The 25,099-nt window shown below is 36.3% G+C and overlaps 1 protein-coding gene across 3 annotated transcripts in view; it reads left to right on the top strand.

The window, feature by feature from the left end:
- far1 (fatty acyl CoA reductase 1) overlaps positions 1–25,099 on the top strand; it is a 66,320-nt gene that overhangs the window by 6,203 nt on the left and 35,018 nt on the right. For 2 of the 3 annotated variants that reach the window (XM_030136850.1, XM_030136851.1), the window contains exons 1-3: positions 21,255–21,326; positions 23,037–23,153; positions 24,632–24,807. In XM_030136850.1, the coding sequence (XP_029992710.1) occupies positions 21,255–21,326; positions 23,037–23,153; positions 24,632–24,807 (365 nt within the window). Of the gene's footprint in view, positions 1–21,210; positions 21,327–23,036; positions 23,154–24,631; positions 24,808–25,099 lie in introns of those variants that run through there. The other variant, XM_030136849.1, reaches the window with a different exon arrangement.

The raw sequence follows: 25,099 nt of genomic DNA on the forward strand, positions 1-25,099 counted from the left end.
TTATTCATTTATTTATTTATTTTGACAGTTTGAACAACTCAAATCTGATTTTTTTTTTTTTTTTTCAAATCAGATCCAGGCCACTTTCATATACTACCATTAGAGTGAGAATGTGAAAGCGAATTAATAATGGATCAGTAATGAAAAGTGCTTTGGGTGCCTTGAATAGCAGTATAGAAATCTAGTTTCTTCTTCTTCTTCTTCTTCTTCTTCTTCTTCTTCTTCTTCTTCTTCTTCTTCTTCTTCTTCTTCTTCTTCTTCTTCTTCTTCTTCTTCTTCTTCTTCTTCTTCTTCTTCTTCTTATTCTTATTCTTATTCTTATTATTATTATTATTATTATTATTATTATATGTGGTCCTTAATTGGATACAGATCTGATGTTTTGCAATGTGACTTAAGTCTGAACAGTCATGTCACATTTCATCCAACTTTGAAATGCGATAGATGTCACAATTCTGCGCTGCAGGAGGTGAAACCAGGAAAACTCTTACAATTCATTTTCGTTAGATTTCAAGCTGTCCGGACCAGTAAGATAATAGCATCATTATCTATAAATAATGTTTTAATACAATATAGTAAAATTAAATAATGAAAATATTTACATGTATAAAGTGTCCGTTCACAAAAAAATGTCAATAACATACGTCTTTTTTTTTTTATTATACAAATAACTTTTTTATGTATACAGGGTGGGGAAGCAAAATTTACAATGAACATTTCATTGTTTTTTCTCAGCAGGCACTACGTCAATTGTTTTGAAACCAAACATATATTGATGTCATAATCATACCTAACACTATTATCCATACCTTTTCAGAAACTTTTGCCCATATGAGTAATGAGGAAAGCAAACGTCAAAGAGTGTGTGATTTGCTGAATGCACTCGTCACACCAAAGGAGATTTCAAAAATAGTTGGAGTGTCCATAAAGACTGTTTATAATGGAAAGAAAAGAATGAGTATGAGCAAAACTATTAGGAGAAAGTCTGGAAGATACTATTAAAGAAGAATGGGAGAAGTTGTCACCCGAATATTTGAGGAACACTTGCGCAAGTTTCAGGAAGCGTGTGAAGGCAGTTATTGAGAAAGAAGGAGGACACATAGAATAAAAACATTTTGTATTATGTCAATTTTCTTGTGGCAAATAAATTCTCATGACTTTCAATAAACTAATTGGTCATACACTGTCTTTCAATCCCTGCCTGAAAATATTGTAAATTTTGCTTCCCCACCCTGTATATTGTTTATTATGTAGATTTTATTGGGCTAAATCTCGTGTAAATGTGAGCTGATATGACAAAGTTCCTTGAATCCAATAACCTGAAAAACCTGAAATTTATTAAGAAAAATAAGTTTAACAATATTTTTGCCTCAATTTGTCATTTATACATCTGCATTACAGATCACACTGGATCTACATAAGTACAAAACATTTAGTAATGGACATCATATTATTAAAATTCACATTTTCTTACAAGGGTAGTTTGTAAATGTAAACATTTTCATCTAATTTTACTTTTTTAAACTAAATCAAAGGGCACATTTTTCAGTTTTCATTAATTACAAGTTATTATGATAGTATTTTTACTGTTCCAACCCTCTTGAGATCATATCTGTCTGTATGTGGAACCTGAATTAAAATGATCTCAACATCCTTAACAGGAGTAGACACAATAGGTTACACACAAAACCTGGAATGAGACTGCTGATTTATGAAAAACCCACATGTCTGGATTAGAAAAACCACTAGGACTGACAAATTTAACACAGTGTCTTTATTTGTAGTGCTATATAAGACCATTTCAAGCCATGTTTTCCAGATCAAATGCACTGACACCTAGGTAGCTTTATGTTCCACTTTTGGTCCTATTTTTGGCTCCAATACTTTATTAAAAAATTCCTTAATTTTGGAATGGTTCAGAGCAAGAGTTAAATTTTTTTGCATGTATCTGAGGTCATCATTAGGTACATCCTGGGAGGGAATATGTCTAAATTTGTCTTTTATTATTGGGTCTAAAAAGCTGGAAAAGTGCCAGTTTCATAGAAAGACCCAAATATCATGTCACAGATTCATCCCACAGGCTGAATGAACCCTTTGGTGGGTCGGTTTTGGTCCACGTGCCACATGTTTGACACCTTTGCTATAAAGGGTTAACCATACCCAGCCTTAGAGTGGAATGTATGTGTTCTATGACGGTGGGTTTCCCCTCTTTATCAGACGTGGATTAGCACCTCCAGACGATTGGCTGTCACATGTTGAAACCATCTGTTGAACCTCAGTCGCAGGTGCACAATTTAAGGATTATAGAGCTTGTGTTTAATTATTCAGAGTGAAGATGTGGCGTCGCGGATCAACTTGCCGCCTGCCTGTTGGACTGTACCATACAGTAGCTTGTGCAGACACGTGAGTGAAGGCCACGGCAGGTCCAGACCAGGTCTAGACCAGGTCCAGGTCCTGGTGTGACATGACACCAGAGAGTTTAGCTTCCCAGTCTTCAGGCAGAACCACTACAGCTTTCTTTCTTTTTTTTTTTTTTTTTTCCCCAATGTTTTTTATTGAAGAAAAATAGAACACTTCCAATCACAGAATTACCATTTACTTTCCCTTTTTTTCCAAGTATAAACATATGTGCATATAGAGACACATTTACATTTATACATGTATACAGGGTGTGCAATCCTAACAAAGGAACTAACATTTTTAAATAAGAGTGTTAAATAATAATAACCGTTTGCACAAGAACTGTTTCAGTCTGAATGTGGTCTTTCTGCTTTAATAAGACACTTTAGTGTGTTTTCTCTTCTCCATCCTCTTTCACCCTTTAACCCAGTGTTTTTCAACCTTGGGGTCGCCTGGAATTCAAATGGGGTGGCCTGAAATTTCTAGTAATTAATAAAAAAAAATTGACATAAACATACTAATAAAAAATATATATATACAGGGTGGGGAAGCAAAATTTACAATAAACATTTAGTTGTTTTTCCTCAGCAGGCATTACATCAATTGTTTTGAAACCAAACATATATTGATGTCATAATCATACCTAACACTATTATCCATACCTTTTCAGAAACTTTCGCCCATGTGAGTAATCAGGAAAGCAAACGTCAAAGAGTGTGTGATTTGCTGAATGCGCTCGTCACACCAAAGGAGATTTCAAAAAGAGTTGGAGTGTCCATAAAGACTGTTTATAATGGAAAGAAGAGAATGACTATGAGCAAAACTATTACCAGAAAGTCTGGAAGATACTATTAAAGAAGAATGGGAGAAGTTGTCACCCGAATATTTGAGGAACACTTGCGCAAGTTTCAGGAAGTGTGTGAAGGCAGTTATTGAGAAAGGAGGAGGACACAGAATAAAAACATTTTCTATTATGTACATTTTCTTGTGGCAAATAAATTCTCATGACTTTCAATAAACTAATTGGTCATACACTGTCTTTCAATCCCTGCCTCAAAATATTGTAAATTTTGCTTCCCCACCCTGTATATACAGGGTGTATCAAAAAAACACTATACATTTTGAAAATTACCCCAAGTTCTGCATTTGATAATTTTTGGAGTTTTCTTTTATGGACGTCGGTAGGTAGGGGATTGGTGGATATTTGTCCAAATTTACAGACCCAGGTTTTCATGCATGAGTGAGCAGGGGCAAACTGAGCGATCCAAGTTAAAACTGGTTTGTGCAAAGTAGCAGTGGGATTTAAATCCAATCAAAGGTCATGGGAGGGGACAATGGACATCCATCTTGTTTTCCACAAAATTGCCAGGTTACAGCATTAACACTTTGGCCACCATGTCAGTTTCATTTCTTTACCCATGGCAGCTGTTCCTGCCTTTCATAGTTAATTCAACTTGTTTAGGTCTGAAAATGTCACTGAGGACAGGCCAAGGTAGAGTTAGGGTTAGGGGAATCTAGCAATACGATACAAATCACAATACTAGGATCACGATATGATATATCATGATATTTCATGATTCTGTTAAAAAGGCAATTTTTTGTATCTTTTTTTAAAATGATTATTTCCTTGATGAATTGAGTTACACCAGAAATATGCACAAATACTAAATACATTTTTATTTGATCACAACAGGATCTAATGCTATATCACAAAATGTTCCTGTGTTAAAACTCAAATTATGTTTTACAGACATTACAGTTTAAGATCCTGTTCAAATGTTCATATTCTATTAGTTCAGAACTAACACCATAACATTATTTTTGTGCAATCCTAACAAAGGAAATAACATTTTTAAATAAGAGTGTTAAATAATAATAAAGAAAATATAAAGAAAAACAAACTAGAAGCACTCGGAGAGCACAGACCTCCGCCAAGGCTGATCAGTGGCCCCCCCGTGGGCCCCCCCACCCCGATCACCACCTAAAATTTAATCATTTCTTCCTTATCCCATTTCCAACAAACCCTGAAAATTTCATCCAAATCTGTCCATAACTTTTTGAGTTATGTTGCACACTAACGATCAGTGGCCCCCCCCGTGGGCCCCCCCACCCCCGATCACCACCAAAATTTAATCATTTCTTCCTTATCCCATTTCCAACAAACCCTGAAAATTTCATCCAAATCTGTCCATAACTTTTTGAGTTATGTTGCACACTAACGGATAGACAAACAAACAAACAGACAGACAAACAAACAAACAAACCCTGGCAAAAACATAACCTCCTTGGCGGAGGTAAAAACAAAAATGAACCTCCACAATATCTACATTTGAATAAATACCTAAAATTATAGTTACAGTAGTTTTTAATATCGATACAGTATTGTGAAACGAAATATCGCGATATATTGCAGATCCGATATTTTCTTACACCCCTAGTTAGGGTTAGGGCTAACCCAAACCCTAACTTGGCAAACCAGTTTTAACTTGGATTGCTCATTTGCCCCTGCTCACTCATGCATGAAAACCTGGGTCTGTAAATTTGGACAAATATCCACCAATCCCCTACCTACCGACGTCCATAAAAGAAAACTCCAAAAATGATCAAATGCGGAATTGGGGGTAATTTTTCAAAATCTAAGTTTTGTTTTGATACACCCTGTAGAGACATATTTACATTTATACGTATATACATATAAGATAAGATATTCCTTTATTGATCCCACAATGGGGAAATTCACAGTGTTATCAGCAGCAAACATACACATACACTACCAGGCAAAAGTTTGGACTCACCTGGTTTTTCTTTATTTTTACGGCTATTTCCATTGTAGATTCTCACTGAAGGCATCAAAACTATGAATAATAGTTGAATGAACTAATGAATAAACATGAATAATTGTTAGTAGTAATAATAGTTGAATAATGAATAAACACATATGGAATTATTTAGTTTAAAAAGGTGGGACAAAACTCAAAGCATGTTTTATATTTTAGATTCTTCAAAATAGCCTCATTTTGCTTTTCTTACTGCTTTGTGCATTCTTGGCATTCTCTCGATGAGCTTCATGAGGTAGTCACCTGAAATGTTTTCCAAAAGTCTGGAAGGAGTTCCAAATGATGCTGAGCACTTGTTGGCCATCTGTGGTCCATCTCATGTCATTTAAATAAGAAGGTGAGTCCAAACTTTTGCCTGGTAGTGTATGCGTAAAACAAAGTCATATAAATTTGAATTAAAAAAGTGTTTAAAAGGAGAGTACAAATACGGTTTGATATGAATGTAGTGCAAATGGTTATAAATATAAAAAAATATATATAAATACGGATTTGAATATATACAGATTTGGACAGGTACGGTTTTAGATATATAAATATGGTGCTGTTACACATGCATACAAAAACAACAAATGAAAGAGTACTCTTATTAGAGTGTAGCGAGGGGGAAAAAAATTAAATTAAATGTAAAATAAAATAAACAAATTGCACCCCCCACCCCAAACCCTGCCCCAGCCCAGCTCATCCTGATCAATACAAAGTAACAGTTGCTTATGTATTATAAAGTACAACAGCAGGCACACATGCAATCGGGCAGTACCTCTAAGTTTGTAAAATAAGAAAATAAAGGATTCGAACCACTGCAGTTTTCACATTTTGATCCTTTTGTCCCAGTTCTGTTTGGTGAATTCACGTCGAAGCTCTGACTTATACAGGACACTGTCTCCCCAGAGGAAACGTCTTCAGAACAGGAGCCACATGTGAAGTCGACTCTGTTGTTGTTGTTTGTGTTCACAGACACGTTGTGTTTTGGCTAATGTGGGCACAACTGTTTACAGAGATGAGGCAGCAGTAGGAAACATGAGCCCACCGTTCCTACTGCCAGTGAATGCAGCGCTGCCTCAGTCTGAGGTTGGCAGTCGTTCTTGATGCCAGACTAGAATGTTGTCACCACACAGCTGTACTGAGATCCAGAGCAGCAAACTGTAAACACCTGCTGGAATTTGAGGACTTGAAATGATTAACCCGGGTACGATACATGAAGTGGTAACGGAGCTAATATAGTCTGACATTTACAGTAGTTTGTATTTTTATTTAAGTCCTTCAGTTTCATTGTAGTTTTATGAGCAGAAGTTTTAGTTGAGTTTTTATTAGTGATGTCCCGATCTGGATTTTTTTGCTTCTGATCCTATTTTTTTTTAAGATTACTTTTGCCGATACTGATCTGATATCGACTTTTTACAATGAAATTTTGATTTAAATTGGGGATTTTTTGAGATCACAAAACATTGGGCTGAATGTGGAACCTGAAATATAACAAGTATGACTCCTTTGACTCTTAATAACTTTAGTGTAATTTTTGCACTTTCCAAATTCCTACTGTGGGACAAATTAGAACCTTTGGCCAGTTTTGGCCTGAGCACCATATGTTTGCTGCTGTAGCGTGTCTATGGACAGGTCCGTCCAGGGATTATATGAGGTTGCGTCCTGCGCCGTACATGAGTGATGCATGGATCAACGGGTTACTCGCGGGTCAGGTTGGGGCGGGTCAAAAGAACATCAGTTTATTTGCGGGGCGGGTTGGGGCGGGTCAAATAATTTCACGAAACCCCCACGGGTTGAAAAATACCAGACTCGTGCATCACTACCAGACCATAAAGTGAAAGTGACACTTACAGAAGCTGATTCCTAAGCCTCCCACTGTTGTGAAGCTAATTTTCCTTTTCCTTACCGTCGGAAGCTTTAATACGAAGGATTAGGACGTGTGTTTACCCCCCCCCAAACTGGGCCTTGTGACTAAGTCCAACCCGATCTTCTAAAAAATGCCAGCCGATACTGATCTTTAGATCGGATCGGGTCATTCCTAGTTTTTAATTTCGATTTAGCAACAGTTTTTCGCATATTATGAACAAAGCCTTGATTTTTGTAGTAGCTGGAAAATGGAGGATTAAACAAAGCGTGACATGAAATATAGTGTTTAGTAAAGGTCATATATTGAGCAAAAACATTTATTTTTGCTGCTTAGCAAAAGCATTTTGCTACTTAGGGTAAATGAAAGCAAGGTTGATTTTGCCTTTTACCTGTTTTTACCATTTTAATGCAGTTAACAAAATTAGTTTTTCACTGCTAACTTTATTTTATTTAGTTTACATTAACACTTTCATGCATAGTGGTCACTACAGTGGACAGCTATTCAAAGCTGTTCTCATGTATATTCATTAGTTTTGTTATTTTAGTTCCATATCAGCCAACACAGTAGACGCCTATGCATCATCCCATAATACACTGCAATTCATACCATTACTGTAACTTTGCTGTTCTTGATAAATCTGATCTGCAGTAACATGTTTGAGTGTAAATCAATTGCTTGTTATTGTTATTAGACTGTAGGTTGTTTTTTTGTTTTTTGTTTTTTTGTTTTTTTTGCATATTATCTCCATAAAGTGAGTAATAACTGATATTAGAGTATGTTAAAATGTGAGAAAACACCAGATTAGCAGCATTTAAAAAAAATATATTTCATAGTTTTCACTCAGTATATCAGGAAATACATGTTTCTTTGCTTCAAAAATTAAATGCATGATGTCCAGCTGAGTGGATATTTTTGCAACTCCGTGAAAAATAGGTTCATAAAAAAATTTCAATCACATTGTTTTTTTCACGCCTAAAGAGGAATAAAAACACTCAGGAAAAATAACTTGATTAGGGTCAAAACACGGTATTCAAAATCTCTCTGAAGGGACATTTTAGAGACAATTTGACCCACAATTTTACATTTAAATTAATTTTTGCTTTAGTTGGACCATAAGGGATTATCCTAAAGAAGGAGCTACTTTATAGTGAAATAAACGTTGGAATGGCAAACAATTAAAGTTTGCTCTCTGATAGGACATTACTGTGTTTTGACCCATTAAGGTTCTCATAATTCATGCATGAAAGGGTTAAAGCTGCAGGAAAGAAGGAAAAAAACATCAGAATCTGAAAATACATGCTTTCCCTCTGCAGCTTTTTCCTCTCAGTCCAAATAAATAGACTAAACATAAAAATAGATAAACCTGAAGTTGTTTTATTCTGTATTCTGACTAGTTTTAGTTGAGTTTTTAATGTAGTGTTAGGTTTTCAGTTATTATAAGGAAAGCCTTGATTTTATAATAGCTGGGAAAATGTAGATAAAAGCTGTTCAAAAAAAAAGTGAAGGCACATTTTGAAACAGTTGAGTCACACTGGGTTTATCACTGATGAAATCTCATCAGTGGTTGGTAATTGCAGCTGTCAATCATGTATTTAACCCACCTACCTGTCTGCTTGTGATTGGACAAACCCACAGTATGACCAGGGTAGGTTTTCCTTCAGCCTAAAACACAGGGAAGGAGTCGATGCACAAGTCTCATGTCCTCTCAGATCACTTGAATTACAATATGCGGAAAGGTTGCAGTGGAGTTTTTGCCCAATGGCACTAAAAAAACCCCATCCTTGTTCCCCTGGTGTGTGTTCTGTCGACGGGCTTGTGCAAACTGAGGAACTTCTGTTTTAACCAGAGGAACCAGATGTTAGTTTTGTTTCTAGACCACAGTTCCTACATTCTAAGGGCTCTGTCGCTGTGGTGTTCAGGGTTCCTTTTCTCTCGTATTTCCCGTGGTTTTTTATCGATCTGAACTACAGACCATGTGTAGTTTGTGTACACGCAGCCAGGTTTTTATACAAATAGATACCCCCCAACTCTGTTTTCAATAATAACGTCTAGGGGTGTGTATTGGCAAGAATCTGGCAATACAATACAAATCACAATACTATAATCATGATATTATATATCGCAATATATCATGATATTTTTAACAAGGCGATATTTTTTGGTTTGTTTTGTTTCTTGTTTTTTCAACAGATTATTTCCTGGAAAACTGAATTACCTAATTTTCATTTTTTTCCCACGTTTCTTCACGTTCACTTTTTTTTCAGATGTAAATATTTTCATAATGTAGTTTTACTTTTTTCACTCTAAAACTTACAGAAACGTTTGGATTTTGGAGTTTGACACCCCTGCTTTAAATCTTATCTTATCTTATCTTATCTTATCTTATCTTATCTTATCTTATCTTATCTTATCTTATCTTATCTTATCTTATCTTATCTTATCTTACCTTACCTTACCTTACCTTACCTTACCTTACCTTACCTTACCTTATCTTGTTTTATCTTATCCTGTCTTGTCTTGTCGTATCTTATCTTTAAGAGTGTTGAAAAATACCTGAAAAAAACTGTTCAGATGAAAAGTTGAACTGAGGACTTGCACCTTAATGTGTCTTTGTGAAAATAGGAAATTGGTAATGATAAAGGTCATCCAGAAACTGGATTTGAAGAATATGTGTCAGTATTTGTCCTTGTATCGTAACATTTTTATGTAATACCTTGCTCTGCAAAGGTGAAACTGCAGAATCGTAGTGAAAGAATAAATGATTGCGCAGTTTTATAGGTTTGGTGGTGCATGATGCATGCTCTCTATCATTTACTGTTTTAACCCATAAAGACCCAGTGCTAGTTTTTTGTCAGCTCCCAAATGAATTTTTCCTCTGTATTTAACCTTTAAACGTGCTGTACAGACTTTCTTCCTGATCTTGAAAGTCTCATTTTTACATATATGCCTGATCGTCGTCTGCAGTTTAAAATGAGATTATCAGCACCAAAATAGGTTATTTCCAAATGCTATTTCCAGCGTCCCTGGTCAGGTCTGACAAGACTGGACTGATTTACGGCAGACTTAGGTCGCTATGACAATGACACACCAACCGGCAGAGTTTAGTAGTGAAAAGTAACATGAACGAGTGAGGAGTCAGATCTGTCCTTTTTCCTAAAGAAAGGGATTTGTTGGATTTATTTTGTTGTAATGGTGTACACTGGAGCTGGAGCTGGACTGACAGAAAGAAAAAAGAAAACTAAACAGTAGAGTGACAGAGCACCGACTAAAACACCAGTAAACCTCTGCTTTGAAAGGATGGATAGAACGAAGGGACTTAAAGGACTGAAACCAGAACTGTAGTTGGCCCTCTTCTTTCTCCCCAGGTATAGACTACTTCTGTTCTTTATACATGTGCACTGGAACTGTGGATTTGACTATAGTGTCTGTTGGCAAACATTTCGTAAAGTCAAACATTTAGTAAACACTTCTACGTTAGCCACAGGGCTAGCTCTGTGACGTCAGTAATCTGTTTTATTTGAAACAGTCTTTATCCCTTAAAAACACCACCGATTCCAGCCGAAGGTGTCGCTACAATCCACTTTAAATGAATTCTCTGTACAGGACCTTTAGGTAATTTATCACCATTTATTGTAATATTATCCTCTATATTTTGTGTTTTTTCCAGTAAAAATCATGTATTTTCCTATATTTAATTCACTGATCATGTAGATGTTCATAAAAGCTGAGATTAAAGTTGAGGGTTATTATTTTAGAAATATAGAAAACTGAAGAAAAAGTGAGTTTTTCAGCAAACATAAAAAACTGAACATAAACCCAGTGTGTCCATCCACTGTCATTGATCCAATTCCATGGGTTTTACTGGTGAATCAATGTTGTAGAAGATGACAGTGTTTCCATGGTAACTACGGAGCCTCAGAACATCCAAATGGGTCATATCTGATGACCATGAAAAGATGAATAACTATATTTTACTCCAATTATTTACATGTATTGATAGGATTAGTGGATCAGCAGGTATTAAACAGTTTAGATCAGTAGAAGACTTTAGACGTCAGTGGATGTTTGGGTCTTTATGGGTTAAATCAGTGGTTTCCAACCTTTTTTTGGCTCGTGACTCCATTTTAACATCACAAATTTCTGGCGACCCTAGACATTCAAAATGGAGACATTTGTTTGCTAAAATTAATTTGTTTTTGATCATGTAATAGTTTGCTATACTATGTTGCAAATAAACGTTAATTTTAGACAACATTTACTCTATATAATGTGTATTATTCTGGACGGAGGCAGAAAAGCCAGGTGTAGATTAGGACTGAAAGATATATCGTTATCGTATCGATATCTAGATATGAACATTCAAGATATTAATATCGAAAAAGCAACGATATAAACTATATAGATTTCTGCAGTAAAAAAACATTTTCTGTAGTAAAATGTTTGATTTGTAATTTATTTATTCGTACTTTATGTTAATGTTGATGACTGGCAGTGAGTCCTTATAAATAAAACTGCACTTTCCACATTCTTTTGTATTATGATGTTTGTATTTTTCTGATAAATGCTTGGTTTTCACCGAACCCCTAGTCATATCGTTTCATATCAATATCGAGATATCTGGCATGAATATAGAGATATGAAATTTTGTCCATATCGTTCAGCCCTAGTGTAGATTTCTGCACAAAGTGAGAATTTGATTTTCCTTGGTCAGGATATGTACAGTCAGTCCAGCTTGGATTTACAAGGCTGACAATTTATACTGACCAAACAATAAAACCATGAATTTTGAAAGAGCTGCAGCATCTGAAACCGACCACAATGAACATTTGACAGATAAACAGAACCACAGTGCTTCAGTTTCAGCTTCAGTTTGTCATGTCTTTTATGGATTGGGATTGTCTGTCAACTCACCATAAATATGTGTATATATACATATACATACATACATACATATATATGTGTATATATATATATATATATATATATATATAATACACACACACACACACACACAGGGTGGGGAAGCAAAATTTACAATATTTTGAGGCAGGGATTAAAAGACAGTGTATGACCAATTAGTTTATTGAAAGTCATGAGAATTTATTTGCCACAAGAAAATTTACATAATAGAAAATGTTTTTATTCTATGTGTCCTCCTTCTTTCTCAATAACTGCCTTCACACGCTTCCTGAAACTTGCACAAGTGTTCCTCAGATATTCGGGTGACAACTTCTCCCATTCTTCTTTAATAGTATCTTCCAGACTTTCTGGTAATAGTTTTGCTCATAGTCATTCTCTTCTTTCCATTATAAACAGTCTTTATGGACACTCCAACTATTTTTGAAATCTCCTTTGGTGTGACGAGTGCATTCAGCAAATCACACACTCTTTGACGTTTGCTTTCCTGATTACTCATATGGGCAAAAGTTTCTGAAAAGGTATGGATAATAGTGTTAGGTATGATTATGACATCAATATATGTTTGGTTTCAAAACAATTGACGTAGTGCCTGCTGAGAAAAAACAACTAAATGTTCATTGTAAATTTTGCCTCCCCACCCTGTAGATATAGTTTTTTTATTAGTACGTTTATGTCAATTTTTTTTTATTAATTACTAGAAACTTCAGGCCACCCCATTTGAATTCCAGGCGACCCCAAGGTTGAAAAACACTGGGTTAAAGGGTGAAAGAGGATGGAGAAGAGAAAACACACTAAAGTCTCTTATTAAAGCAGAAAGACCACATTCAGACTGAAACAGTTCAGATCAGTTGAAGGTTTTGCTCGACTGGATGTCTGGATTTTTACCGGTTAAACATAGTGTCACATTTCTGCAGTTCTCTTTTAATTTATCTTGTCTTCATCTGACGACACATTCAGTTAAGTGTGTCATAGTTGCACCACCATGCGCTCCCCACCCACCCACTCCCCCTCCCCCCTCCTGTGTGTGTACTGTACACACTCCCACAGTGGCTGCAGTCACAGTGCAGTGGGGCTGGAGTCACCGGTGGGTCTGACGCCTCCTGCAGCTGGAGCTGTGGACTTGGCACCGGACCGGCTGCAGCAAACGCTCCATCTGCAGCGTTGGCCCGAGCCTGAGCGTCACAGGAGACCGTCGTGGCTCCGGTCCTCACGAAGCCACAGAGCCCACGCAGACATAGCGCCGATGTTGTCATAGTAGCACAAAACCCTTCTATTAATGTCCTCTCTTTTACTCTGAAATGAGTGTTTTCAGAGTTGTGTGGTATTTATAATCACCCGCTGTGTAGGAGGAGCAAGTGTTTTGTGTTTTGTTTTAGCACTTTTGTGTGTGTGTGTGTGTGTGTGTGTGTGTTCGGACTGAAAGTTCCTCGAACAAACCAACAACTTTATCAGAAATGGGAACTGAAGAATGTCTCGACTTTTTTTCAGCCTATTTGCTCTGAAAGTCACAACAATCGAGCCCTGAATATTAATGCAGCGGCTCATTTCCAACCATCAGTTTTGAATAGAAAACCAGTTAACGACACCACCGAGAAAAAAACTGATGAAAAAATGTTGTGTTTGCATTTCTTATTCCCTTGGGTGAGTAATAACTAGGACTTAGACTTGGACAAACTTTATTGATTCATAAAGGAAATGACTCTGGCACAATAGCTGTGGCATACAAAAAAGGACAGCAAAGTGTGAACAGATAAAATAAAAATAATATAAATAGAATACACTAATGAAGCAGAAAACAAATACAAGATTTGCACAACCACGATCAGTGATTTTTTATTATATATTTTTTTATATTAAAACATAATGTCTCTAAACGTTTCACTTCAACAACCTCATCTGTGAATGCTTTTTGAGCATTAGAACATTACAGCATTAGAACCGCATTACGTCTGCTGGTGGTTTTGATTTTATAACAAGTAATCTATGACTTTATATTGGAATAATTTCACTCTTGTTACCATAAAATGACAAATCAACCATTTGGTTGAGCATGTTTTGTTTTTTTTTAAATGATTGCATATCTAATTTAAGTTTTTTTTCTGTTATCAAGTAATATAATTATGTACAGGAAGACCCTAATACCCGGACCACTACCCCCTTACTCTGACAATCACGGACCACTACACCCCCCACCCCACCCCCCTGCACGCTTGGACAATCACCCTCCCCACAGATCGTTTCCAGGGACTTTCTTTGGGAGGTGAGGTGGGCACAGAAATTCACCATTTTGACATAACGTGCTGCTTGTGGGGATGTAATGATATGAAAATGTCATATCACGGTTATTGTGACTGAAATTATCATGGTTATCATTATTATCGCTGTATTGTTGAAATTGTGCTCAAAATTTTCAAAAAGTACTAATACACACACTGAAATAATTTAACCAAGTTGTATTAAAACAAACAAACAAACAAACAAACAAAAAAACCAAATAAAGGAATTGGCACAATGTACTTTCTTTTGGCAGAAACATTCAAGTATTAACCCTTAGTGGTCTGAGCCTATTTTTTCTGTTTTTCAGTCCTTTTGATTTTGCCTTTATATACTATATAAACAAATGTTTACTATACGCATGTTTGGTATCTTTTTTTTTCAGCACAACTTCATTTATATCATCTGCCTATTATTTTTTCACTTTAACCTACTATAAAAACATAAAAGGACAGAAAACACACACACACACACAAAAAAAAAAATCCGATTTGAAAAATGTATATAATTTATTGCATAAATAACACAAAGATGCTTAACAAACCTTTTCAAAGACTTTAAAAGTGAATACTGGTTCCAGATATTAGGTATAGAAAATTAAAATTGTAATAATTTAAAACTATACTCAAATATTTGACATAAAATCATATCCTTACATAGGCGTTTTATCCAGAAAAGTGCGGTAATCAAACACGGTTATCATGATAAGTGGAATTTAAATGGTAATACTTACCATCTGCAGTTTTACAGCGGTTTATCATTATACCGGTAATCGTTCCATCCCTAGCTGCTTGATATTGATACTTATTCAGACTAACGCCCCCATTTCGGTCTCAGCGCCCCCTTCTCAGCTTTCTCCTTCCAAACGCCCCCCCCCCATTGAGAAACACTGGGTTAAAGGGTTAACACTATGCAAGGAAGAGTCAAAAAGTTCTCAGACGAACGTTATAATGTTGCCTGGTGTCAAAGACAAGCCCAGTAATTCTACAAAGAAGGAATCTACCGATGGAAACAGATTTAAAAGTGTTAAGACTCTAATGGAGCTTATGTAGAAAAAGTATGGTGTTATTTTGATGAATAAACTTGTTACATTTGTCTGAGAACTTTTTGACTCTCCCTCATTTGTGTTATCCATGTGCTGTACTGTATAATCTGGGTTGTGAAAGTGGAATAACTGGTTTAACCAAACACATGGGGGATGCTGTAGCTGCAGAATCACCTGTAAATGCGCTGTGGACGGTGTGAGTGAGTGACTTGGGTCATGAAATGCAAAACAAACAGACTTTGGGTTTTACCATTATGTTGATGAATGGTGTGTAATTGTAAGAACTGGTTTCTCACGTCAGGTTCATTAGCTGCCTGTGAGCTGTCCACGCCACATAACTCACAAGAACAGTTTTTGTGTTGTGTAGGGAAGTGCCTCAGGGCTTGTTCTCAAATGGACAGACTGGATCTGACTCTGTCCTGCCAGTCAGGATTCACCCCCCCCACCCCACCAGTTTTATCTGTGGTCTGTTTTGCATGTTCTTCCATTGCAGATAAGTAAAGAATGACTTGGTCTGACTGGATGGTGTTGTCCTCCAGGGCTTTGCATGATCTCATATCCCGATTTCTATCACTTCATAGTCGACCAGTAGTGGATTTGTACTGGTACAGGGTTCGTACGGGTGCTTGAAATCCTTGAAAATACTTGAATTTCAATATTGTGTTTTCGAAGGTCTGGAAAGTGCTTGAATTTTAGTTTAAGTGTTTGAAATTCTAACTGTGTGATGTGATTTATTTATTTAGTTGTTTGTTTTTTAGATTAACTCAAGCCAAAGCTACTTACCGAGAGGCGATAATTAAAACTTTATGTCAAAAAAAAAAATTAGAAGGGGGTTCTCAGGTCGACTCATGGTAAATTTTTATTTAAATTTTGTGTTCTCCTTTAATTTCTAAACTTGTTGCTATTATGGAACATGATTTTAGATGTTTATAGCATAATACAATGTGCATCATTGTGACAAAAAGTAACAAAAAAAAAATCATGAGTATATGTATTCCAGTGATAAGATGATGTGCTGGAAAAAATTGAAAATGACCCTTAAAAGTGCTTGAATTTGGTCTTGAAAAATGTGTACGAACCCTGTGGTAGATACAGTAATGTAATATTTTTGAGCAGGACGAAACCAATAACCAGCTGTTCAACCAATGGCACTCAAAAAATTCACTAAACACTGTTCACTTTATTACAAACCAGAAAAGTGTTGAATACGATGTCAATCTGTAAAAATTAAGGTGGAAGTGATTATCAGTTTATATGTCCGATATTAGCCATCAGTCACTGTTCTGCTGATTCTGACAGTTTGTGTCAAGTTGGTGCAGATAAATCTGGTGAACCGATATTTGTCACAATAAATGTTAAATCATCACTTATTTTGACTTTCTAGATTGATTTTTGGGAGTTGAAATGTGTGGATTTTCCCTCTTTCCTTTGGTCAAAACATGAAAGCTACATTTCACAAACTAGAGCCAGAACATTCAAAGCACTATGTATGTATATATTATTTATACTTATATAATTTTTAAAGACAAAATTTTGACTGTAGTAGTGATAGTTATGAAATTATTCAAGAGTTCAAGAGTTTTTATTGTCATATGCACAGCAAAACAGGTAGTTACACTACGCAATGAAATTCTTATTCTGCTCATCTCCCTAAAAACACAACACATTAAAAATAAATAAGAATAGGGGAAACAATAGTAATAATAAAATCAACTAAAAAAATTAAAACAATTTAAACCAGCAGTAAAGTGTTCAGTGCTATCAGTATGTGCTTGTGTTGCGTGCGGCGTGTTTAAGTGATTAGATAACAATAAATAAAAGAAAGTGGGAGAGTGAAACGGAGACATCTGCCATGGAGGGCGCCATCTTGAGAGTGAAATAATATAACTTGATATAATTTATATAATAATTTGATGTAATTTCCATCTTGAAATTATATCAAATATAATTGTGCTATCATTCAGTCTGAATATACAGTGACCACAGTGAATGGTTTGTTTTCTTATTACATTTTGAATTATATACTTAATAATAACCAGTCTGTCATATTTGGTTATTTTTCTCTAATATCGTGAATGTTTTATACATGTTATACATTGAAATATTTTAACCAAACAAATGTCAATTAATCTGATTGTTTTCACTGTTTGGTTTATTAAATGTATAAAAATGACCTACCTTTGACTCGGAGGCCATTGGACATAATTTTGGCAGCAAATCCCTGTGAAGGTCATTTATTTGATAATTACGCATATAGTGTCGTAGACTAAGACTACATTTCTTCCTATTATTTTTAATGAGTTTTTAAAGTTTTTTTTTCTCATATTTTAATCAGTTTTGAGTCTGTTCTGTTGTACAAGTATAGATCTTAAAGTCCATAAAGACCCAGTGGAAAGTGTACTCGCTAACATAATAAGTCCAGTCATGTGACATTCGCCACTATACTTGTGCTAGAATAAATAGTAGATTTCCTTTCTCCACTGTTTGCATAAGCATAATATAGTATGTTTCCAATAGATTTACCTGAGTTAATAATTAGACGTGTTATCTTTGAATAGCGTTTTTATCAGCTACAGTGTCGGGCCTCTTAAGACCAGCATAAACTGACTGATAAGAACCACAGGAGGTAGAGTCGACTAAGGCTGCACAGTTAATAGAACTGCAATCAATATCGGAATATCAACCTGTGGAATTATATACTCGCAAAAGGTCACAATTTATTTATGTGTCTGTTTAATGGTAATATTTTATGATGATCAACAGCCAATTATAAATCCTTTGAATTTTTTATTTTTTTTTAATGCCAGCTAAAGTTTGCGTGTTGTTAAATTAATAAATCAAACCGGAAAATTCCATGCCACTTGGCAGCCATTTATCAGCTTTGTAAAAGGTATAGAAGCTACCAACATGTCTGTGTAACTCCAATATCTGTGTACCTTTTTGCTTTGTTTTATTTATGTATTTTTAATTCATTTATTTTTAATCGTCTTTCCCCTTATTTATGTAAATTTAACCAAGGTCCACTACTTGGGGTGGGTGGGAGGGCAGGTGGATAGGAACAGGATACAACAATTTCATGTTCAAGTTGCATATTTCTTCTTGTGCATTGGAAAACTGAAAATTAAAAAAAGACCTTGATCAAAAAAAAAATTAATAATTCAGGAATTTTCCTTTTATCATCAAGAAATTAGACTTAATCAGTATCACCCACAGTAATCGCAATATGACTTTTTCCACCAAAAGCATGCAGTCCTAGCATTAACGTGTAAGTGCGAAGTGTCTTTTATTAGTTGCAGCCCATCGACTAAACGACCACCACTCTGCCAATAACATGTACAATACATTTCAACCTGGATTCTGCTTTAAAGGAGTGATATTTAGTTTTTTTTAAAATGGAATTATGCATTTTCAAACATTTCCCTGTGGTCTACATAAACTGTAAATGCTCTGCTTGGGTCTGAATTCTTCATTAATTCAACTCCACAGGTCCATCTTTAACCCTATTTCTGAGTAATGACACCAGAAAGGTTGTTTTTGAGCTCTGGCCCTTTAAATGCAAATGAGCCATTTCAGGCCCCGCCCCCTCCAGGTTGTTGGCTGTGCTGCTCTATCCCGTTCAACCAACAACTGAACATTTTAGGTAATCAGCTCGAACTTTGGACATATTTTCAGTTTTTACTACAACCGCTGCTGCTGATAAACAATTATGTCAGACTCGGAGAAATGTTTGTTGGAAGTCTTGACCCTATATATGCAAATGTAGTGATGTAGCTAGTTAGAGACGAAACAAATTAAGCAGGAATTAAAACAGGTTGTAGAAATCCACTCAATTTTTTTTTCTCAAATGAATATAAAGATAGCTTTGCAGCACCTGGAGGGGTCAAATTCAAACTTGATGAACTATTAGGATCCACAAATGCATAAATAAATGAACCGAAGACAAATAAAAGTGGGTTTAGCAAAATGTGATCCCTTTAAAACACAGTACTATAAATGCCCAAAATCAAAATTTGTGAAGCTGAAACCCTCAGCATCCTCGATCTAAACGCTACCTTTTGATTCCTTCTATCACTCCATCCTAATTCCAAATACCCTGATGCTCCTCTCCCTCAAGGTGTTCCCCAAGGTTCAGTACTCGCTCCCTTCCTCTTTATCCTCTACCTATTCTCCCATTGGTCGCATCATCCGTCGTTACGGTCTCCAGCTCCACATTTTTTGCCGATAATACTTGATATTATCCATTCCTTATCTCCAACAAGTCTATGTCCACTGCCACCCACTCTATCCTGACAGACTGCATAACATCCTGGCTTCAAAACAATTTCCTCAAACTCAACTGGAACAAATCAGGAATTATTGTCACTGGACCAACATCACTCACCAGATCCATCTATGATTTCCCCCTCAGTATTGACGGGATCTCAGCATCCACCTTCCTTCATGTCCGAAACCTTGATTAATTTGATGATGTTTGATCTGACCTTCTCCTTCAACCAACTGATATTTATTACTTCCGCCAAGGAACAGCGGAGGTTCTGTTTTCATCAGGGTTTGTCTGTCTGTCTGTCTGTCTGTTTGTTTGTCTGTTTGCAAGATAACTCAAAAAGATATGGACGGATTTGGATGAAATTTTCCGGAAATATTGGTACTGGCACAAGGAACAAATGATAAAAATTTTGGTGATTATCAGGGGGGCAGATTTGGATGAAATTTTCAGGAAATGTTGATACTGGCATAAGGAACAAATGATAAAAATTTTGGTGGTGATCGGGGGGGAGGGTTGTTTGTCTTTGAGCAAGATAACTCAAAAAGTTATGGATGAATTTAGATGAAATTTTCAGGAAATGTTGATACTGGCACAAGGAATAAATGATTAAATTTTGGTGGTGGATTGGGGGGCGGGGTGATGAAATTTTCAGGAAACATTGACACTGGCACAGGGAACAAGTGATTAAGTTTTGGTGGTGATTGGGGGTGGATTTTTGTTTGTCTGTTAGCAAGATAACTCAGAAAGTTATGGGCGGATTTGAGAGTTGAGAAAATGTTGAATGTTGGCACAAGGAACAAATGATTCAATTTTGGTGGTTATCGGGGGGGGCAGATTTGGATGAAATTTTCAGGAAATGTTGATGCTGGCACAAGGAACAAATGATTACATTTTGGTGGTGATTGGGGGGGGGGCTGATCGGCCTTGGGAGAGCAGAGGTCTGCGCTCTCCAAGTGCTTTTCTGGTTTGTTTTATTAGTAAATGATTGCCTTTTTTTTCTTTTTCTTTTTTTTAAAGGTTTATTGTTATCACCAATGTTTACAGTTAGTATTTTACTGGTCCGACCCACTTTAGATTGAACTGATCTGTATGTGCCCCCGAGCTAAAATGTCTTAAGTATAATTTTTGCATTTCACAAATTCATCCCAGGGGCCAGACCGGACCCTTTGGCGGGCCAGTTTTGGCCCATGGGGGGTATGTTTGACACCCCTGGGCTAAATAGACTGTATTTGTACTAGACTTTCCATTCTGAATGCAGGGCGGTAACTGATAATACTGTATTGAACAAATTCTATTTTAAACCAACATAATTACAGATTAGACGTGTTTTAGCCATGGTGACACCTGTTGCCCGGTAAAGGGTGAAGCTGATAATCACTGGTTGTTAAAATGAACTTGCTTTCAACAAGGCAGGTTTGACAGGTTTTAGCAATTTTTTTGGAAGGGTTAACCTCCTTTCAAGCTGCACGTCTTTATTTAGTGGACTTCAGTTGGGTTTTACATCGTCAGTCTCCACACGGGATACGCCTTCTGGAGCAAGTGTCAACATGACGTTGGCTTTATAGATGTAATGCTCCATTTGTCATGTCTTGTTTGTGTCCTTATTCTGTCTGAACAGGTGGAGTGGTGTTGAGGAGCTCACCACACAGGACTACAGACACCATGGTGAACATCCCAGAATACTATGCAGGAAAAAATGTGCTGATCACCGGGGCAACAGGATTCATGGGCAAGGTAGGGAGGTGGTTGAATAAGCAATAGGACCCAATGGGACTAAGATCTACAGGTGTACGACTGAGTAACAGAAGAGAAACCCTGTTGGAAAATATCTACAGAGCATTCCTGTTAATGTGAGACACAAGAAATGAACAAGACTTTCGGTAAAGGTTCAATCAGAATTATCGTAACGTATGCATTTTTTATAAAGATTAAAGGATTGGAGTGTCAATGAGAAGTAGTGTTTACCTGGTACAACAGTTTTATAGTCTTTCTACCTTGAACGTTGTTGTGGAGAAAAAAATTCCTCAGTTCTTGAGCCAAAACTAGAGCACCTTTTTCACTTGAACCTAGTTCTTGTTCTGGGGTGGTGCCAGTGCAGATTCTGAGTTAATTTAACTTCTTAATCTTTCATGAATCGGTATGATTTTTTTGTCAATTAGATCCCCCAGAGAATTATGTAATCCCCTCACTCTATATGATAATATATGAACCAGTGGTAATGTTCCATATTGGTATGTTAATGTTAGCTGTCGTTTGCAAGCTGGCTAATTATAGTATCGTTGCCATTAGCTAACATTCACACAAGCAAGAACTTACTAATTTCTCACAAAACCATGATGTGAGATTACAAATGTAATGTAATACTTGTTTGGGTAATGTCAGCTGAGAAGCTAGCTGTGTTAGCCATCAATGCTGCATTGTTGTTGTGTAAAGAAATGGATTTTACAACCATGTATAAGTTGGTTTATTAGCCAGTGGCACTGTTAGAAATTAGCATGCAAATGTTAGCACTAGTTATAGAACACAGTAGCTAAAAAATTGTTGATTATTTAACCCTTTATAGGGCAAGTGAGTATTTTTGGTAATTTCTGCATACGTTACAAGACAGTGACAGCAACAGTTACAGTGAGGACAGTGAGTCAACAATCTCAGGTCCAATGTGGCCTATAGGGTCTGTAAGGTCCACCTCTGCATGAACAGTGAGTGGACCTGCTTTGTTAGGTACCATGAAGTAATGGTACTAATGTAAGGAATGATGTTCAAAGGGAGAATGTGGATGTGGACAGGGGTCTGGATCAGCACTTATGTTGGTCTAATGTTCTAAAAGGGATGTTCTAATGTACTAATATACATGTTCCTTTCATCTTACATGTATTTTGATTGTATTTTATATATATATATATATATATATATATATATATATATATATATATATATATATACTTGTATTTTTTTGTTTGCAATTTATGAGTAAAGAACCAACTATAGTAACTTCACTAACCTTGATTTTCTACATTTTTTGGGGGGAAAAACATCACATAAGTAATAAAGCCTTTTGTTCTCCAATAACATACCAAGGTTGAAATGTTGAATTCCAGAGTATTTCTATGAGTGCCCATAAAGGGTTAACGACCAAGCAAGCATAGCTACTATTTCCTCATGCCATTTTTTTTTTTTTTTTGTCATTTGTCTGTCATTAAACAGATTTTTGGTAGTGATAATCACGCCTCCAGTTTCTTATGTAAGTGGTTTTAACAAAGCAAAGCATCAGAGTTACTCTGGAACAACTTGTCTAGGCTGAGATCCAGTGCTTTTGTTGTGGAAACATAAACACCTGGTTTGAGATTAGGCATTGGCTCTGAACCCACCCTTCAACTGGTTTGGTTGTAAAAGTGTACAAGTGGTCATTCTCCAGGTTAACCTCCTGTTGGCTCTCCTCTGAAGGTGCTGCTGGAGAAGCTGCTGAGATCATGCCCAGGAGTCAAAGATGTCTATGTGATGGTTCGGTCCAAGGCTGGACAAAGCCCTCAGGCCCGCATTGTTGACATGATCAGCTGCAAGGTGAGAAGCAGTGTTGCTTTCATCAACGAAAATTATGACAAAATATCTTTGTATCTTCGACAAAATCGAGATGAGACGTAATGAAAATGGTGGTCATGTGACGATAATGTGACTGTTTGGACGCAACTGTATTCTGTCCGAATTCAGGTTCGGACAGAAATATGCGACCCGAGCTGGGCTTTACCACCCCCCCATGAAGGCTTCTCAAGACATAGGCTATTTGCGCATTACTGTGACCGACCAAAGACTCACTAGACTGGCCCTCATGAATATTCAAACAGATATGATAAATGACAGCATATAACATATTTGAGTCCATAAGGATAAGATTATTTGAACTAAAATGGGTTTAACTAAAAGAAAATGTTGGTCTTGTCTAGACCACAGGTGTCAAACATGCGGCCCAGGGGCCAAATCCGGCCCGCCAAAGGGTCCAGTCCGGCCCTTGGGATGAAGTTGTGAAATGGAAAAATTACATTAAGAAATTCACAATCCTTTTAGTTCAAGTTCCACATTCAGACCAATTCAATCTCAAGTGGGTCAAACCAGTCAAATACTATCATGATAATCTATAAATACTCACAACTCCAAATTTTTTCTCTTAGTAAATGTAAAGATTTTCAGGTATTTACACTGAAACAAAGTATAATTTCAAAAAAAAATTTGAATAAAACAGCTACAAATATGAACAACCTGAAATGTTTTAAGAGAAGTAAGTACAATGTTAACAATATTCCGCTTGATATTAAATGTTTTTGTGTGTTTGTCGACCCCCTGTGACCTGTACATTATAATATAAATGTGTAAATGATAAACTGAGGCAGAATATTGTTCAAATTACCCTTATTTTTTCAGGTTGTTCATGTTATTCACATTGTTTGAAAGGATAGTTTGTGGATGTAAACCTTTTCATAATGTAAATTTACTTTTTTTTTTTCGCTCTAAAACATAGAGAAAATTTTGGAGTTGACCTTATTTCTATATTTTTATGTTATTATTTTGCTGGTTCGGCCCACTTCAGATCAAATTTAGCTGAATGTGGCCCCTGAACTAAAATGAGTTTGACACCCCTGGTCTAGACTATATTGACCAGATTAAATAGAATTACTTGACTAAAAACAGACTAAAATACAATTTTCATTGACTAAAACAAGACCAAAATGTTATCAGTTTTTGTCGACTAAAACTAGACTTGACAAAAAAACTATGAATGTGACTAAAACGAATAAAGACTGAAATGAGTCTGGTACAAAGACTAAACTAACACTAAAGTTAAAACTGGCTGACAAAAACAACACTAGTGAGAAGTGGGCGAACAGAGGATAGTGGGTGATAGGATATGTGTAAGGTAAAACGTTTCTGTAGGCCAACACTGCTTATATCAACAACTGCTTGGTAAGACTTGGGATGCATCCAAAATGGGAAACTCTTTACACACTGGATGACGCCGTATCTGCTTTCCTTTTGATTACATACAGTTGTTTGAAAGACTCCAGGATGAGCAGCCAGGCTTTGCACAGAAGATCATCGCCGTAAACAGTGACCTCACACAACCAGAGCTGGATCTGAGTAAAGAGGACCAGACCACCCTGGCTGAAAACATTCACATCGTCTTCCACTGCGCTGCCACCATCCGCTTTAATGAACCACTCAAGTGAGTTCCCTGATAATTGTTCTTAACTTCAATTGAGCGGGAGCCAGGCCGAGGACTTTGCACTCATCTTATTACTTTCTTCCTGTATTTGTTAGTCAGTTCAATTAGTCAGTGTAATTATGGGATGGCAGACTGTTATATTATATTCACTAAAGGGCTAAAGTGCTTTGCGGTTTGCAGATTAAGACCAAAGTTTTTGCAGTACTCAGATATTTGACACCTGGCACACTTACAAATCATTTGTATTTGCATCACTTACACACTTTTGCTGAAATACAATTGGTGGTAAATT

The sequence above is a fragment of the Sphaeramia orbicularis genome, chromosome 6 (genome assembly GCF_902148855.1).
Source record: "Sphaeramia orbicularis chromosome 6, fSphaOr1.1, whole genome shotgun sequence".
NCBI classification, from domain to species: Eukaryota; Metazoa; Chordata; class Actinopteri; order Kurtiformes; family Apogonidae; genus Sphaeramia; species Sphaeramia orbicularis.